The 17,567-nt window shown below is 38.7% G+C and overlaps 3 protein-coding genes and 1 long non-coding RNA gene across 4 annotated transcripts in view; 3 read left to right on the top strand and 1 right to left on the bottom strand.

Moving 5' to 3' along the window:
- Nucleotides 1-16,471, bottom strand: part of LOC145435218 (syntaxin-6-like) — a 105,732-nt gene extending 89,261 nt beyond the window's left edge. Inside the window, exon 1 of the mRNA XM_080312555.1 lies at nucleotides 16,464-16,471. The gene's annotated coding sequence lies outside the window, so the exon portion shown is untranslated. The remainder of the gene's footprint in view (nucleotides 1-16,463) is intronic.
- Nucleotides 3,838-6,419, top strand: LOC145435252 (uncharacterized). Its single transcript, XR_013913758.1, has 3 exons — nucleotides 3,838-4,307; nucleotides 4,382-4,540; nucleotides 5,714-6,419. It is a non-coding gene; the product is annotated as an uncharacterized LOC145435252 (long non-coding RNA).
- On the top strand, nucleotides 7,529-13,380 carry LOC145435241 (uncharacterized). Its single transcript, XM_080312584.1, has 3 exons — nucleotides 7,529-7,681; nucleotides 12,077-12,151; nucleotides 12,816-13,380. The coding sequence occupies exons 1-3, from the start codon at nucleotides 7,529-7,531 to the stop codon at nucleotides 12,960-12,962; spliced, it is 375 nt and encodes a 124-aa protein (XP_080168710.1). The 3' UTR covers nucleotides 12,963-13,380.
- The window catches only part of LOC145435206 (microfibril-associated glycoprotein 4-like), a 96,125-nt gene continuing 86,233 nt past the window's right edge, over nucleotides 7,676-17,567 (top strand). Inside the window, exon 1 of the mRNA XM_080312533.1 lies at nucleotides 7,676-7,882. The gene's annotated coding sequence lies outside the window, so the exon portion shown is untranslated. The remainder of the gene's footprint in view (nucleotides 7,883-17,567) is intronic.

Below are 17,567 nucleotides of genomic sequence, written 5' to 3'. Positions count from 1 at the left end.
AGAAAGTCATCGGAGGAGTTTGGTATTGAAGCTGCAAGATCCGGACCAATGTTGCAAAAATACTGATTGAACTTTTCTGCTACTGCAAGCTGGTCTTTGATCAAGCTGCCATTCTCGAGTAGCTCGATGTCAGCAGCACTCTTGGGAGCATTGCCTTTAGTTAGGTTGATAATTTCTCCAATGGTTTTCCATGTGTTCTTGGGATCTTTGGAGCACTCTTCGAATCTTTTTTGGAAGTATGCCTTTTTGGCATTTTCTTTCATATGCGTCACTTGGTTTGCATATTTTTTGTACACTTTTTTCCCTTCGCTTGTGCCTTGCAGATAGTAGTGCTTATGCATCCAATCCCTTGTTTTGATCGCAACTAGTATGTCATGATCAATCCAGGGTTTCGATTTCAAGCGCCTTGCATTGCGGTTGACTTTCCTAATTGGGAAAGATGTGTCGAGGGCTGCCCGCAGTTCCTCAATAAATTTTTCAAAGTGGCGATTGTAGTTGTCAATTGTGAGTGGAGGAATTTTGTAGTTGTTGAAGGTATTGCTGACAATTTCAATATACTCCTCAATACCGCCAGTGTTGGGATCAAGTCACTACCTTCAAGTCACTTGATTTTTGGAGGTGACTCAAGTCAAGTCACATTTCAAGTCAAGTTGCCTTTTTGAAGTATGAGGCATGATTACGTCATTGCATTTTGCTAGCTGTCTGAAATACAGATTGCGTGGCCATTGATTTTGAACCAATGAACGAAGATAGAGTTATACACACAAGAAGGCGCTGTATCGCTCACGTATACGTAGAACTGCTAAACTACGTGATTGCATAGCCTCAGTTTATAGTTAACATCCAAAATAGAGAATAGAGAAATGAATTGATAGGATGCAATACATTACCCATTTACAAATTGATATGATACAATTCGAGCCTGCGTCAATGGTTAAGGACTACATAAACTATATTCAAATCAATTTCAATAAAACAAGACGTTTGGTTACGGTAAAAATATAGAACAGAAATAGACATTTTGCTATTAAATTACTTTACTATACTAGTTTACGACAACGTAAGCTGTAAGATTCGTTTGCGATAAAAATATATTTGTGAGAGAGCAATGAAGGCTCAGTAAAACGCACGATCATTGAATGGTTGGTCGCTCTCACGGGTTACACCAGCGTTTCGTGAACAGTCCGAACATATGATATGCAAGATACAGTGGTTTTTATTGACACCGATTACTTGATGACTTGAAATTGACTCATGAATTTTGCTCCGAGTCATTAGTCAATCCACATTTCTGACATGCCGAGTCATTTTAGCAAATGACTCGAGTCATCCCAAAACTGGTTCTCGCACAAAAGTTAGTGCACCACAATCCATCAATCCTTTCAAAGTTGTATGTGATTTATAGACAGAAAGATATTGTGAATGTAATCACAATGAGCACGGGGTTTGTCTTCATCAGTTCAGTACAGTCAATAATCATTCTAGATTTGAGAATTCGTGAATGGATGCAAATGGTGGATTTTTAAGAGCCACATCTCTACATAGCCAAATCGAAATTTAATGAAGCAGTTACATACGGCTCACCTAATGGTCTAATACTATGCTTACTACAATAATAGGAATTTGACGTCAGCAAGAGGAATTTGACGTCAGCAAGATAAGTCGGGCAATTCAGAAAGAATTTAATGTAGTCCAGTATAAAATTTCATCAGCTTCTCCACATCTTTTGACACTATGGTGCTCTGAGTGCTGAACTTCACTAGCAATAATTGTCCGTCAATTTTTAATTTTCCTGGAAGAGTTTCCTGTTTTGTGCTTCTATACTTCTTCCAGAAATTTGATTTTCTTGCGTTTTATCCATTGACTTCCTCTTTCTGCAGCTTCATAAAAGATATCCATCAAGCCTGCACAAAATATATAATATGTTTATTTTATAGAGCAACACTGCTATAGGGGCACCCATCAAGGCGTACTCGTCCGACTCATGTCGACCCCTACCAATGTCATCAACTATCCATCTTATCATTGAATATATTGCTTTCAACAATTTCAATCCATTTTACACCATCAAGCAACAACACTGGAGCGGAATAATATGAGACACACACCAAGTCGATTGTGGCATCAACAACAAAAGCGGTGTGACTGCATTTCAGTCTGGACTCATTGTTCTATCTACTAAATTATGTGACGATTCAATATTTTTGGTACAAGAATACATACATCATTTTATCAATAAAATGAGAATTCAGATGACTATAAGGAAGTCCACATGCCTTTATCCAGATTTTACATTCTTCCATGCATGTTATTGGCTCTGGGAAAGGTAGAAGCGCACACCAGGAACGGTCTGGGTAGTAATCTCCAAGTTACCTGCCGTTGGCTATTAGCAGTTTAGCACTGTGTTTATCCGGCATTTATCCTGATGGATTCAATAAATGAACTAGAACAAAAAATGACGATTTCAGCTAGGGTAGGATCATGTTGCCTAACACATATATTACAGTAATATGTTGATTATAGAATATGCAGACAAGTGTCCGGTGTAACCAGGGTTGTAACCAAGTCACAAGGCTCCGAGTCACAAGTCAATCTCACTTTTATAGTTTTCACTCGAGTCAATTTCAATTCACCACCGAGTCAAGTCCAAGTCAGCGATCAGAGGTCCCGAGTCCACCATGACTTGGGTCGAGTCCAAGTCATTGTGTCGACTGACCAGTTGCTAGTTAAAGTCTTGCTAAATCCACTTTTTATAACTCTGTTTTGGTGATATTGAATGGTTCGCATTTATAATGCTAATTTTCCTCATTTTTAGCAGTTTCTGGTCGCGTTTTCAAGTATCAGTACCAATAGACGAAATCCCAATAGTGTGGTTACATTACTATTCTTCGAAATTACAATGAAATGTTGGTTTGAGTCTCGAGTAATATGACTTGGTTCAAGTCATGCACAATGACTCGAGTCCAAGTCAATTCAATACACAGATTGACTCGAGTCGAGTCATTTCCGTATTTCAAGAAAATGACTCGAGTCATCATAAAATCGTGACTCGAGTCGAGTCATGACTCGAGTCATTACAACCCTGAGCGTGACAGTATAATTTGCTATAGATAGTAATACAGACTGTTCCATATATGATTCCCTAAATAGAACGCATATAACACCGAGCACACATAATGAATACCCCACTTATCCTGACTCAAGATTCCTCTAATACATGCTATTCGGTACGACAATCCAATAGTATTGTTTACGACTAATGATAATACCGCAATAGTTGTTTCATCCGAAAAGTTGTCAGAAATTCATTCATTTGGACATACCGTGCTGATGCGTGCTTGCCACCATTCAGGTTTATTCTAGGTTATAACACTGCAAATACGTACTAGCTCTACGTTATTACCATTCACTAGAGCCAGTTATCCCCAATTCAATGTCATTTTGCTAAAAACCTTCATTTTTCAATCCTTTTCCATAAGAGCTCATAGTAAGTTTGCCCGGGCTTGATGTTTGTTTACATCCTGCTGCAACCTGATTGGTTCGTGTCAAAGGTCACGTAAGTGTCTATTCGTATGGAATAGACACTTACGTGACCTTTGACACGAACCAATCAGGTTGCAGCAGGATGTAAACAAAGAACAAGCCCGGGCAAGCTTACTATGAGCTCTTATGGAAAAAGGTTGAAAAATGAAGGTTTTAAGCAAGATTACGTTGAATTGGGTATGACTGGCCTTAATGAATAGTAATAGCGTAGAGTTAGTATGTGGTTGCAGCTTTTAATCTAGGATGAACATGAATGGTGGCAAGTACGCACCAGCGTGCTGTGTCCAAATGCACGAGTTTTTGACAACTTTTCTGATTAAGCGACGATTGTTGTATACTATACTATAGGATTGTGGTAATGCATATTTTGACGATTTCATAGGCTCCAGGTCTCGAGCAAAATTTTCAAGCATATCTCATGTTCAGAAATATATATACTATAAAATATAGCTGCTGCCACACATCACAATTTTTGTGTATTGATTATGAAACTTGAAAGCTATGGAGATTCTATCGAATTTATGGATTTGAGTGGAACAGCATCTTCTTCTAACACCGCGGAGAAAGCTACGAAGTATTTCATGGAGCGCTATGCACACGATTTAGGGATAAAGATTGAGGAGACAATCCACTCTTTTTAGAAGCAATATTCTAGTGAACAGCCAATGTTATAGCAACTTGCGGAAAAGTGAGATAACACACTCAATGGAAATACACGTTCTCGGAAAATCCATTATTGATTCGTCTTGCACTTGTAAGACAGGGTAAGTAAGGAAAAAGACATTTTTTCAGAGACTCCTTCAATAGATATTTTAACCATGATTTATTTTCATATTAGGTTCTGATATATGCTCTCATGCATATGCATTGATTAAGACAATCCAGCACCTGAAGCTAAAAGGACTACATTGTGATTTGCATCAGCATCAGTGAGCTCCATCGTGATTGACAAGCAATCTCTCCACCGTACTCGCAACCGATCAACTCCTGCCTCAAGGTAGATTTTGGTGTATCTGGTGTCTTCAGTTTTATAACATTCCATCAAACACAAATAATCCTAGAACATTTTCATCTGGAGAATTGTTCACTCAACAAATTGGGCATCTAAATGAGCTTCAATAATGCACACCACTGGAATATCTAGACATGCACTGTTGGTACAGACTGACCATGGCACCGCGCAATTACGATCCGTAGCATGCTATTAGGCATTACGATATTGACAATGGAACTGAATTTGCACAATTGCCGAATATGTTGCGTCATTCATTTTTAATTTTCAATCTTGAATTAGAGTATGCAATTAGTCCATATATATTTGGTTAGTTGTGATACACAATGCTGCATAGTATGACACCAGACAAAATTTTATACTCCTTGATTCTTCCGATCAGCTGTTCAATATGAATACGTTCTCTCGCCATCTTTCTTGTTGTGGAACAGTCTGGCTCAGGCATTTGACGGTGTGTAAATCACGTGCAGGAATATTTAAATCTAGATTCAATTTCTTGATTTCAGACTCAATGGTGAATCCCTTTTCTGCCATGATAGCATTGCCTGGCTCACCATAGCTGAACTCCATCATTTTCTTACATTTCTTGTCGAATCCACATATTTAACTAATATTTCGATCTGAAATGCTCCCTGTAAATAGTTCCTGCACAAAAGTAAGTGTACCACAATCCATCAATCCTTTCAAAGTTGTATGTGATTTATTGACAGTCAATAATCATTCTAGATTTGAGAAATCATGAATGAATGCAAATGGTGCATTTTTAAGAACCACATATCTACATGGCCAAATCGCGATTTAATGAAGCAGTTACATATGGCTGACCCAATGGTTAAATACTATGCTTACAGCAATACTATAAATTTGACGTCAGTAGGATAAGTCGGGCAATTCAGAAAGAATTTAATGTAGTCTAGCATAAAATTTCAGCTTCTCCGCATCTTTTGACATTATGATGCTCCTCTGAGAACTGAACTTCACTAGCAATAATTGTCCGTCAATTTGTAATTTTCCTGGACGAGTTTACTGTTTTGTGCTTCTATGCTTCTTCCAGAAATTTGATTTTCTTGCGTTTTATCCATCGACTTCCTCTTTCTGCAGCTTCATAAAAGATATCCATCAAGCCTGCACAAAATATATAATATGTTTATTTTACAGAGCAATACTGCTGTGCAGGCACCTATCAAGGCGTACTCGTCCGACTCGTACAACGTATCACCGCTACCAATTTCAACTATTCGTCTCATTATTGAATATATTGTTTTCAACAATTTCAATACATTACACACCATCAAGCAACAAAACTGGAGTGGAATAAAACGAGACACACCAAGTCGATTGTGGCATCAAGTGTGACTGCATTTCAGATTGGACTCATTTTGAAACACAGAATTGTTTCATCTAGATCAGTGGTTCCCAACCTTTTTGACCTATCGCCCCCTTTTCAAGGTCAATACCGATCATCGCCCCCCAAATTTTGTGTACCGAAAATTGGGCATACAAACCTGTAATCATCGACAGGTTGACTAAAAAAAAGGGTCAAATTTTCGGCTCGATGTCTAATTTGACAGACTTTTGTAACTAAATTTCCGTGGGTTGACTAAAAATAAAAAAAAAATAAAAAAAATGTCAGCCGTTTTGACGCGTCATCGCCCCCCCGAATCGCCCCCTTCGCTATTTTCGCCCCCCTGTCGCCCCCTTCGTCATTTTCGCCCCCCTAGACCGCCAAATCGCCCATGTTGGGAACCACTGATCTAGATTCTAGATTATGTCACGATTCAATATTTTTGGTACAATAATAGATATGTCATTTTCTTAATAAAATGAGAATTCAGATGACTACAAGGAAGTCCACATGCCTTTATCCAGATTTTACATTCTTCCATGCATGTCATTGGCTCTGGGAAAGGTAAAAGCGCACACCAGGAAAGGTCTGGGTAGCCATCTCCATGTTACGCAGGCTATTAGCACAGTGTTTATCCGGCATTTATCCTGATAGATTCAATACACGAGCTAGAACAAAAAATGACGATTTCAGCCGGGAACAGATCATGTTGCCTAACATATATCATATTAATATGATCATTGAATATGCAGACAAGTGTCCAGTGTAACAGTAATTTGCTAGATAATGATACAGACTGTAGACTACTATATACAAATGTCGATTCCATAAATAGAACGCATATAACGCCACATAATGGATACCACACATATCCTGACTCAATATTCCTCTAATACATTCTATTCGCTACGACAATCCTATAGTATACGACTAAGGATAATACAGCAATAGTTGCTTCATCCGAGAAGTTGTCAGAAATTCATTCATTTGGAGATACCATGCTGATGCGTGCTTGCCATCATTCATGCTTATTGTAGGTTATAACACTGCATATACATACTAGCTCTACGTTATTACCATTCACCAAAGCCAGCTATTCCCAATTCAATGTAATTTTGCTAAAAACCTATATTTTTCAACCCTTTTCCATAAGAGCTCATAGTAAGCTTGCCCGGGCTTGTTCTTTGTTTACATCCTACTGCAACCTGATTGGTTCGTGTCAAAGGTCACGTAAGTGTCTATTAGCGAATTATAATGACCTATTTTATCCTTTCGACTAATTCGGCGCATAATTCCAATATTTTGTAGGGGTGTTAGTCCCCTTAAATAACATTAAGACGCCATATTCGCCTTTTCATACGTAAAAACGAATATGTTAAACTAATAAATTAGCAAATGTTAGAGGCTATATTTGACATCAATTTTTATGATTTTGAAAAGGGGGGGTTCCGACCCCCTAAAACCCCCCCTGGATACGCCACTGATGATGATGATGATAACTAGCTGTCACTTGTGTTTAAAAATAGCAATTTGACCCAAGTACACCATGGTGATACTATTGTACGATAATAATGAATCAAAATAAATCAGTGTGTTGACTGTGATGATGATGAGATATATTCCTAAAAATGAGAGACAGTTATAATGAATCGCGTTGCATAAAAAAGACAATACGTGTTGCAGCGATACGATCCTTAAGTACTCCTGCGGATCATCCAGTCAGCTGCATTGATGCATCTTTCAAGTCGAGTCTTAATAAACTGAAAACAGGTCGAACATTGGTAAGTTGGACAAGTTAAATTTTCGGCACCTGGTTCTACATATGATATGTAAGACTACAGTAAATTGCTGGTACATTGTTCCACAGAGTATAAGGAGTTAAGGAATGAGGAATTTCTTGACACTTGACAGTCTGTTATGATATAGTGAATTGAACTGTGGGGTATGGAAGAGGAAGAGATTGTCAAAATAGAAATAGTCAGGTATGGTAAAGTTCTTTCGTTATATTGCTTGATGGTTGACAATTTCAAATTGATGTAAATCCGAGACCTTGAGAGTGCCAAATTTTCTAAATTCAGGACTGACACTAATACTATACTTGCAGTAATATTGGATATATAGCCTATTAATGGCTTTGTTTTGTGTAATATCTGGATGTGGATCTCTTGTAAGAGCAGCCCCATACTATTATTCCATGTTAGATGGAAGTGGATGACTGCATAATAAACAGGTGGAAGTGATAATGGAACCAGCGTCTTGCAGTTCAGATGACTCGAGTCATGACTTGACTCGAGTCACCTTTTTCGTATGACTTGACTTGACTCGAGTCACTTAGGCTTAGCTAAAATGACTTGACTTCACTTGACTCGGCGTACCAGAAATGTGGATTGACTCGTGACTCGGAGGAAAATCAGCAAGTCAATTTTGAGTCATCGAGTAATCGGTGTCGATAAAAATCTGTCTCTTGCACATGGTCAGATTGTTCACGAAACGCTGGTGTAGCCCGGGAGAGCGACCAATCATTGAATGATCTTACGTTTTACTGAGCAACCATTGTTCAGTCACAAATGATTTTATCGCAAACGAAGTGATCGAAGCTTACAGTTTACGTTGTCGTAAACTAGTAGTGAAGTAATGTTATTATCTTAGCCAAACCTCTTGAATTGAATTCGCATTTAGTTTATGTGGTCCTCAACCATTAGCGTAGGCTCGAATTGTTTCGACACCTTCCTATCTTTTCATTGTATCGCAGTCTTGTGATGTTTTGAAACGATGAAAATATTAATAAACCTGATTGATTGATTGATCATATGAATTCCTAAATGGGTAATGTATTGCTTCTTATCAATTCGTTCTCTACTCTCTATTTTGGCTGGGAACTATAAACTGAGGCTATGCAATCACTCGCGTAGTTTAACAGTTCTACATATATGTGAGCGATGCTGCGCCTTCTTGCGTATATATTTAACTCTATATCCGTTCAGAATCAATGACCAGGGCATGGTATGGAATGGTATGGTATGGAAGTATGGTATGGTATGGAACGAAATTTCGGTATGGAATATGGAGGAGTGCAAGTATGGTATGGTATGGAATTTTCTCAAGTATGGTATGGAACAGGTTTTCCATACTTCCATACTTTTTCCATACTTTGACAGTTTTGCCAGAACCATGACAATAATCCTACTTTCGATTTGTCAAATTGATTGCATACCACAGTAAATCACTCACTGTCTACCTATACGTTCATATCTCAAACTGTGATTCATGACTCACCCATCCTGGGTCGACATCTTTCGAAGACAACAAAGTTTCGCGACGCGCATATGAATGAAAATATTATTATTTATAATTATTCCAATTTAAATAGCATAAAAATGAATGATATTCGGCTGCTGTCGCGTTACAATTGCATTTCGCTTATCATAACTTCCACTACGTAAATAACCAATGGAGTTTTAAAATCGTAGACTCTGAGAAGTTAGAAGTTACATGAATATTTTTATCAATCCGTTGAACTTAGAGTTTTCTACGCTTTGGGAGGATGATCATTACGCAATATCTATTTGACAGAATCATCATTGTAATTCAAAAATATGTAGCTTGTCTTGGAGCGACGTTACGATATGCCGGCCTACAACACGCATTGTAATCTGGTTATTTCTGATATAACGGATAGCGGACACCTTGATGTTGGCTAATGAAGCTAATGAGTGTGACCCACAGATTGGCTGGGAAAATAGACATTTGATCAGCTGTCGCAAAATGATTGTAGTGATGTAAAATTATATTTAAAAACATATTCTAATGCAGGTGTTTCTAATCGGCGGGGAATACTTGAATTGTGTGGAATTTAGGGGCTTCTGGTTGGGAATAGACTCACTTGGAAAACAAATTCTTTACATTATTAACTTCGTTTATTAAACGTCTGTATGAAATGGCGATCGTATATATCTCTAATATTTCTTCGCTCATTTGCAATTCAGCAATTCGTATTATCAGTGCCCCCAATTAGCGAAAATCGATTGGACAATGGGCACGCGATCTCACTCACATAGGTTTTTATTCATTCGCATGTGAAATGGTGTGATTGAAATCACCTGATTCGTTAAGATAATAGTTCATATGTATATGAATATGTATTCACGGGAGATCGTGAAATCGCTAATTGATTAGCATAGCCGGACTTGTTACTGATGAAATGACATATATCTTACTGCTCGAGTTATAGCCTAGTAGCGTTCGACAGTGTAGATTATGGTGGCCTATATCTACCATGCGCATAAGTTCGTCAACACCAGGAAGTTTATCTGACCCATGCAATATATTCGGCATTTACACATGTAAATTGATGCTACCTTGGTACATTTGGAAAAATGTCAAACCCTTCCTATGTTTCTGTCGGCTTACCTCACATATCCATTTTACGGAGGCGCAACATTGAGTGTATGGTTACCAGTTCACTGCTGATTAATTTTATTGCGTGCTGTTCCATTCTGGGGGTCTTAACTTTCACCAATAGCAAGTCTTTACAAACGAAAGTTTTACCAAATTTTATTGGAGGAGCAATTTTAAAGTGTATAAAGGTTGGGAACCTATCTTATAATTTGACAATACCTTTGTTTTATGTTATTCAGTAGATGAGGTTACTGCTAGCAGTGTGTTACCACACTAGATTTACATGTCGTGAGATTCTGTTGTGATTTCCAAATAATCACGTGTGTATAGGCTTATTTTATACGTTCCTACATCGCTGACGACATATGATATAGAGAAACCGGGGATATCATTAGTGCATCGGGACTGTTTAAATGGATGATCTCATCCAAAATAATTAGACGGAACATTTCCACACATCAAACAGAGAATATCACTTGAGAGGTTGGTCAAGTTGCAAAAGTATGGAAAAAGTATCAAATATGGTATGGAAGAATGTTGCTATGGTATGGAAAATTGTCAAGTATGGTATGGAACGATTGGGCGGGTATGGAGTATGGAAGATTCCCATTCCATACCATACCATGCCCTGAATGACCACTCAATCTGTATTTCAGACAGCTAGTAAAATGCAATGATGTAATCATGCCTCGTACTTCGAAAGGGCAACTTAACTTGAATTATGACTTGACTCGTGACTTGACTTGAGTCACCACCAAAAATCGAGTGAGAGAGAGAGAGAGTCTTTATTTTCATCGAACCAAAATACATAACAAACGGCAGTGATAGTGGTACAGAAAATATGCGTGCACAGTATTCGGTATTAGATAGGAATGATCGATAAGACCGTGAAGGTCATCTAGTCTGGTCACACCAGCATCAAACAGGTACACTTGACTCAGAACAGTCTGGCTGTAAAAAAATGTTTAGTTAGGAAAGGAAAATAAAAAAAAATTAAACAATGGTAGCAAATGATCAATGAAGCAATGTCTGGGCGAGGTTGGGCAACAGTGTTAGTGTAACGACAAGAGGTGATCAAGTAGGGCTTTTTTGAATCTATTATAAGGCAATTCACGGATATGTGATGGTAATGCATTCCAGATGATAGGTCCCGAGTAGTCGATAGATCTCTTAGTTAGGTTGCTATTGGGTTGGGGTAAGTAGACGTTTCCTTTAGACGAAGATCTCGTGTAATGGGAATGGACATGTTTAGCAGGTATGAAAAAGTCATCAAACACAGGAGGGAGACTATTGGAAAAATATTTGTGAACAACTTTTGATACTTCGAAGCGATACAGTTCATCAACTCGCAAAATTCGATGCTTACGGTAGTAAGGCGATAAATTGGTACGTAAAGGTACAGATGAGATCAGCCGTATCGCACGGTTTTGCAGGGTTCGAATTCTGCACAAAAATGTTGTACATGCATTTCCCCATACTACGATTCCATATTGCAGATGCGAGTGGAAAAGAGAGAAGTAGATGGTTCGTAGTACTGATCTGGAAACCAAAGATTGGAGTCGGGTCATTATTCCCACACACCGAGCTAGTTTTGATATTGTGCATTCAATATGCTGCTTCCAAGACAATTTGGAATCAATGGTGACGCCGAGATATTTTGCTGAGTCACATATTGAGATTTGTTTATGATTGATGTTCACAGTGAAATTATGACTGGCATTATTTAAAACAAGCATCTCGGTCTTATCTGCATTCAAACTTAGTTTGTTTGCTTGCAGCCATCTCGACACTTTTGGGAGTTCCCTATTCACAGATGCATGCAAATCATCGACAGTGTTGGAGGTTATGAAGAGGTGAGTATCATCAGCAAATAGTGTTGTGCGGAATAAAGATGCATTAACAATGTCGTTAATATAAATGAGGAAAAAAGTCGGTCCAAGGACTGAGCCTTGTGGCACTCCACAAGTTATGTCTCTGGTAGTCGTTCTTAATGTCCCAAGTTTAACAAATTGTTTGCGGTTTGCCAGGTAGCTTTCAAGTAGAGTTGCTGCAATACCCCTGATTCCATAGTGTTCTAGCTTGTATCTTAAGATTCTGTGGTTAACTGTGTCGAAAGCTTTGCGGAGATCGATAAAAATGCTGCAGCCACTTTCTTTTTGCTTGATGGTTTTGTAATAGTCCGTTACAATTGATAGTATTGCATGGTTGGTGTTGTGGTTGGATCTGAATCCATGCTGGGTCGGAGACAGTACTGCATTCAATTCAAAAAAGTTCTTAAGTCGGCAGTCAATCAGTTTCTCAAAAACCGTGGCAAGATTTGGCAAAACAGATATTGGTCGGTAGTTAGAAATTAGCTTTTTACAGCCTTTCTTGAACACTGGCATTACTCTGGCATGCCTAGACGTATCGACTCATTAAAGAAAATGCATATAACATCACCAATAATATTAAAGACTAGCTTCAGAAAGTGAGTTGGGATGAGATCGGGTCCTACTGCCTTGTTACTTTCCATTTCAGATAATACGATCGCAACTTCTCCTTGACTTGTCGGCTCAAGAAAAATGGATTTCTGAGGGCCAGGACTCAAGTACGAGAGAAAGTCATCGGAGGAGTTTGGTATTGAAGCTGCAAGATCCGGACCAATGTTGCAAAAATACTGATTGAACTTTTCTGCTACTGCAAGCTGGTCTTTGATGATGCTGCCATTCTCGAGTAGCTCGATGTCATCAGTACTCTTGGGAGCATTACCTTTAGTTAGGTTGATAATTTCTCCAATGGTTTTCCATGTGTTCTTGGGATCTTTGGAGCACTCTTCGAATCTTTTTTGGAAGTATGCTTTTTTGGCATTTCCTTTCATATGCGTCACTTGGTTTGCATATTTTTTGTACACTTTTTTGCCTTCGATGGTGCCTTGCAGATAGTAGTGCTTATGCATCCAATCCCTTGTTTTGATTGCAACTAGTATGTCATGACCAATCCAGGGTTTCGATTTCAAGCGCCTTGCATTGCGGTTGACTTTCCTAATTGGGAAAGATGTGTCGAGGGCTGCTCGCAGTTCCTCAATAAATTTTTCAAAATGGCAGTTGTAGTTGTCAGTTGTGAGTGGAGGAATTTTGTAGTTGAAGGTATTGCTGACAATTTCAATATACTCCTCTATACCGCGTGGGTTTAAGGGCGTTCGAGATTCAAATTCTTTAGCACAATGTGGCAGGGCCAATTTCATGTGGCAGATGATGGGATAGTGATCAGTCATACTGTGTTGGAGCACAAAAGGGGACAGGTGATATTGATGAGTGTTGCAGTAGAAGTGATCTAGTAGAGTTTTGGATTGATCAGTTATTCTTGTGGGTTCAGTAATTATCTGAGCTATTCCATAAGAATCAAGCATTTCACGGTACCTTGTGTTAAAGTTGGTGGTCTTCAGCAAATCAATATTTATGTCTCCCATAATAAATATTTGTTCGTTAGCTGCCGTTAGCGTTTCCAGAATATTTGAGAATTCGTCAAGAAAAGTCTCTTGCTTTGTTCCTGGGTGTTTGTAGATGACTGCCACTGTGAGAGCTTTTTGTACATGTACTCTGACAAATATATATTCTACGCCTTTGGTTTCAAATTTTACGTCGGGCATCATGTCATATCTCAGACCTTCGTTGATGTATAGTCAGAGGTGGTCAAAGTAGTCAAGAAGGCTACTCAAGTAGAAGTAGAAGTAGCGAAGAAAAAATCTACTCAAGTACGAGTAGAAGTACTTCTGCCATAAGCAACCTAAAACTACTTGAAGTAGAAGTAGAATTGACTGACTTTAAATCTACTCAAGTAAGTAAGTAGTTGTGAAAACGATCGTAATTCGTTCGCGTGGATTGTCGAAAGCTGCAAATTGAGCTATGCGAAAGATGCAGAGCTTGATTCATATTGATGCATACCAGCAGGTATCCAATTTTCGACAGCATAAGCATTCGTCAACATCATGGGATGGAAATGCTATTATTGATATGGTAATGCGATACTAATCCTCTGTTCACTCGAACAGCCCGTTTTAGAAAATATCATGGTATGGCGCCCTCCCCCACATTATAAGGCCCGTATATAGTGTAGTCGAAGAGCAATGCGGAGAAGTTGTATCGGATACGGTGTAAACACTTTGCGCGATCAGTAAACGTTGATAAAAATATGGTGGATCGCAAAAATGTCATATTGTGGAGCTTTATTTCCGGAAATTATAGGCATTACTACACTTACTTCTATACTTCAACATGTATGTTCTCCAGACAAAAGAGCTGAAACTAATTAGAACTCAAAGTATGATACTGGGAATTGGAAGAGAAATATAAATACTACTTCTAAATGCAAAAAATGTCTTTAGTCCAGACAAAGTTTCAAAGGTGGTATGCTAAAACAGGTCTAAAGCTAAAAAAAAGTCAGAGTCCACTTTTACAGATAAGGACACGCCATGGACTGCTAGATTACGATATGATAAGTAAATTCTGGAATGCGAAACATCAGTTTCAAACGTTATGATGGGCCATATATACTGTGTTGAAATATTTCATATGGGCGACAATGCGGTGTGAACGGAACAACGCAACCCTTCACCTAAATTGTATTCATCGATACTCTCATGAAATCATACTGGTCAGTTTATATCCACTGAGCGCGAAGCGCGCCGAAAATTAGGTTTTACTCTCAACTTTTATTAAAGTTAAATGTTGATACTCCGTGAAAACAGCCACGAAATTCCCCAGGCTATCTTCCTGCTAGGTGGATTAAACTACTTCTACTTGACAAACTGAAAATAGCGAAAAGTAAGTAAGTAGATCACAAAATATTACGGAGTAGAAGTAGAAGTAGCGGAAAAAATATCTACTTGAGTAAGTACCAGAAGTAGAGGAAAACTACTCAAGTACTTCAAAAAAGTAGAAGTACTTCGTTACTGACCACCTCTGTGTATAGTCCAACACCTCCAGCGTTCGTTTTAGATGGCGAGTGCAAAAAGTTGAAACCTGTCAGGTTAACATTAGTCGTTGGATGTTCTTTCAACTTGGTCTCAGAGATTCCGATGATGGTTGGTGAGCAATTGAACATTTCAAACAGGGGGGGAATTTCATCTAGATGAGCTTGGAGGGATCTTGTGTTTAAGTGTGCAAGTAAAATTCCTTGAGATGATGGGATATCACTACTATTCGTTGAATTGATAGATCTGCAGTTGCTCACGTTGAAAAAGTTTTGAGCCATTTTTTAGTGTGGGTTGCGTTTGCAGTGAGAGAGCAGTATAGCAGTTTCTATTTGAGTTTATCGAGGTCATCCTTTGACTCAATGTGGATTCTGGGTGCACCATCATTCTTTTTCATGTAGATATTTCCATTTGCAGTCCAGAGGTATTTGAAGCTTTTTTTTTGTTTCGCAGCTCGCGCTTCAAAGAAAACATCTCTTCTGTAATTTGTTAAATTTTCGTTTAGGAAGAGTTGTTTCATTCCTTCTACACCAAAGTCCTTGATATCCCTTTTGGCCTTTTTCACTTTAAGGAATTCTTTTTTTGGTTGCTCTGAAGAGAATTTGGCTATAACGGGTCCTGTTTTGTCCTTATTTCTGAAGCGCACTCTATAACACTGCACAATCTGTGGCGCAGTAATCTCAGCTTTCAAGGCGTTAGCTATTTTCATGATAGTTTCAGGCAGATTCTCTTTTTCGGAGTGGGGAACACCATGAAATTCCAGGTTGTTGTTTCGAGATTGCTGCTCTAGGTTGTCGTTGGTGCGTTCTAGGTCAGATATTTTTTTGTTCAGGAATCTCATAGTTGACTCAAATTTGTCGTGCTCGTTGAGCATGGATTCTTGTGAGGCGCGCTCTAGATTTATTTTGGTGTCCTCAAATTCTGCATTCATGAATTCCATACCAGTCTTGCAAGATTCTATCTCTTCTCGCAGTTCTTCTACGGCAGAACCAGATTTTTTGATATCTTCAGCTGTAGTCTGCAGTTCTGAGATGATGTTGCGCAGTTCCTTGTTTTCTTCCTTTAGCACTTTGACTTCAGCGAGCGTATTATCCAGTTTACTCTCCATCTTTTTCAGTCTCAGCAAGATGACATCTTCGTTTGTTCCGGGCTTTGTCATTTTGTTTCTTGGATGGGTATATAGCCTAGATTATAGCCTAGATTACTTTAAATCTTAATACAACCAAATACTCCAAGTGACTTGACTTGACTCGAGTCACCTGCGAAAATCGATCAACTTGACTTGACTCGAGTCAAACTGTGCAATGACTCGTGACTCAAAGGTCGTGGCTTGATCCCAACACTGGCGTCTTGATAGAGTGCAGCAATACCAAGATATATTTTGCTTGCTATATAGTTCATGTTTGTGATGGTCCCGAACCAGATTATCATCAACAATTATACCTATAAATACTTGATTGGTTTTAATCAATGAGTCATTTGGTTTGAATTCTGAAATCACGTTATTAAGAGATCCTTTTAGGGTCAATTACTAGAATTTGGGTTTTGAGAGGATTGATATTTTATTTGAAGCTACCCAATTGCTAGTTCAAAATTAGAATTCACAATAGCAAATGTATCGTCAAATTCAGATCTGACAATTCTAGTATAATCTGCAAAGAGTATGATATGTTTCGGGGAGAGTAGACAATATCATTTATAAATATGATAAATAATAAATTATCAAATCAAATCTGGTAGCGCGATGACTTCTCTTTTTTGTCTCGCTCCTTCAGCAAGGAACTCTTCACTCAGGCTGATTCAACCGCAGATGTATTCTGCAGCTGTTGTTGTATTGTGGAATGTTTGTCGTCTATTCTAATTGTCAGATTTCTGCATAATAACCTGAGAAGTCACGGTTCGAAATTACCGGGCGTTGATCTGACATTTTGACTTCGCCTACCGTTCACTTACCACATTTTCCTACCCAGTAGATCAGCGGTTCTCAACCTTTTTTGACACGCAACCCCCTTGGCGATGGTCAAAAAAATCGCGCCCCCCTGAGGCCCTGACCCCCCGTTACATTTATCGTCATGTCAAAACGAGCACATCATCTAATACAGAGGTGGGCAACCTTCCTGCTAATCATGGCCGCATTTCGATTACTTATGTAGCCTAAGGCCGCATTCCAGGGCATAGCCGCAATGAACGATCTGGACGCAAAATGCCTATGGTAAACTGACCATATCCATTCCCGTTGAACTCCGGACTATTCTACTTCTACTATTGTACGTACCGAAATCGCGAATGGCAATGTTATGAATAGTTGCTGGGAGTGC

The sequence above is a fragment of the Botryllus schlosseri genome, chromosome 3 (genome assembly GCF_051294905.1).
Source record: "Botryllus schlosseri isolate E-star chromosome 3, Bs_hap1, whole genome shotgun sequence".
Lineage (NCBI taxonomy): Eukaryota > Metazoa > Chordata > Ascidiacea > Stolidobranchia > Styelidae > Botryllus > Botryllus schlosseri.
This window is presented reverse-complemented; position numbering and strand designations above follow the sequence as displayed.

Excerpts from the sequence above, each read along its gene's own strand:
- LOC145435241 (XM_080312584.1), top strand. The coding sequence starts at position 7,529 with ATGAGAGACAGTTATAATGAATCGCGTTGCATAAAAAAGACAATACGT. Across the intron at positions 7,682-12,076 it reads TGAAAACAGGTCGAACATTG|CCATCTCGACACTTTTGGGA; the intron begins GTAAGTTGGACA and ends GTTTGCTTGCAG. Across the intron at positions 12,152-12,815 it reads GTGTTGGAGGTTATGAAGAG|ATAATACGATCGCAACTTCT; the intron begins GTGAGTATCATC and ends TTTCCATTTCAG.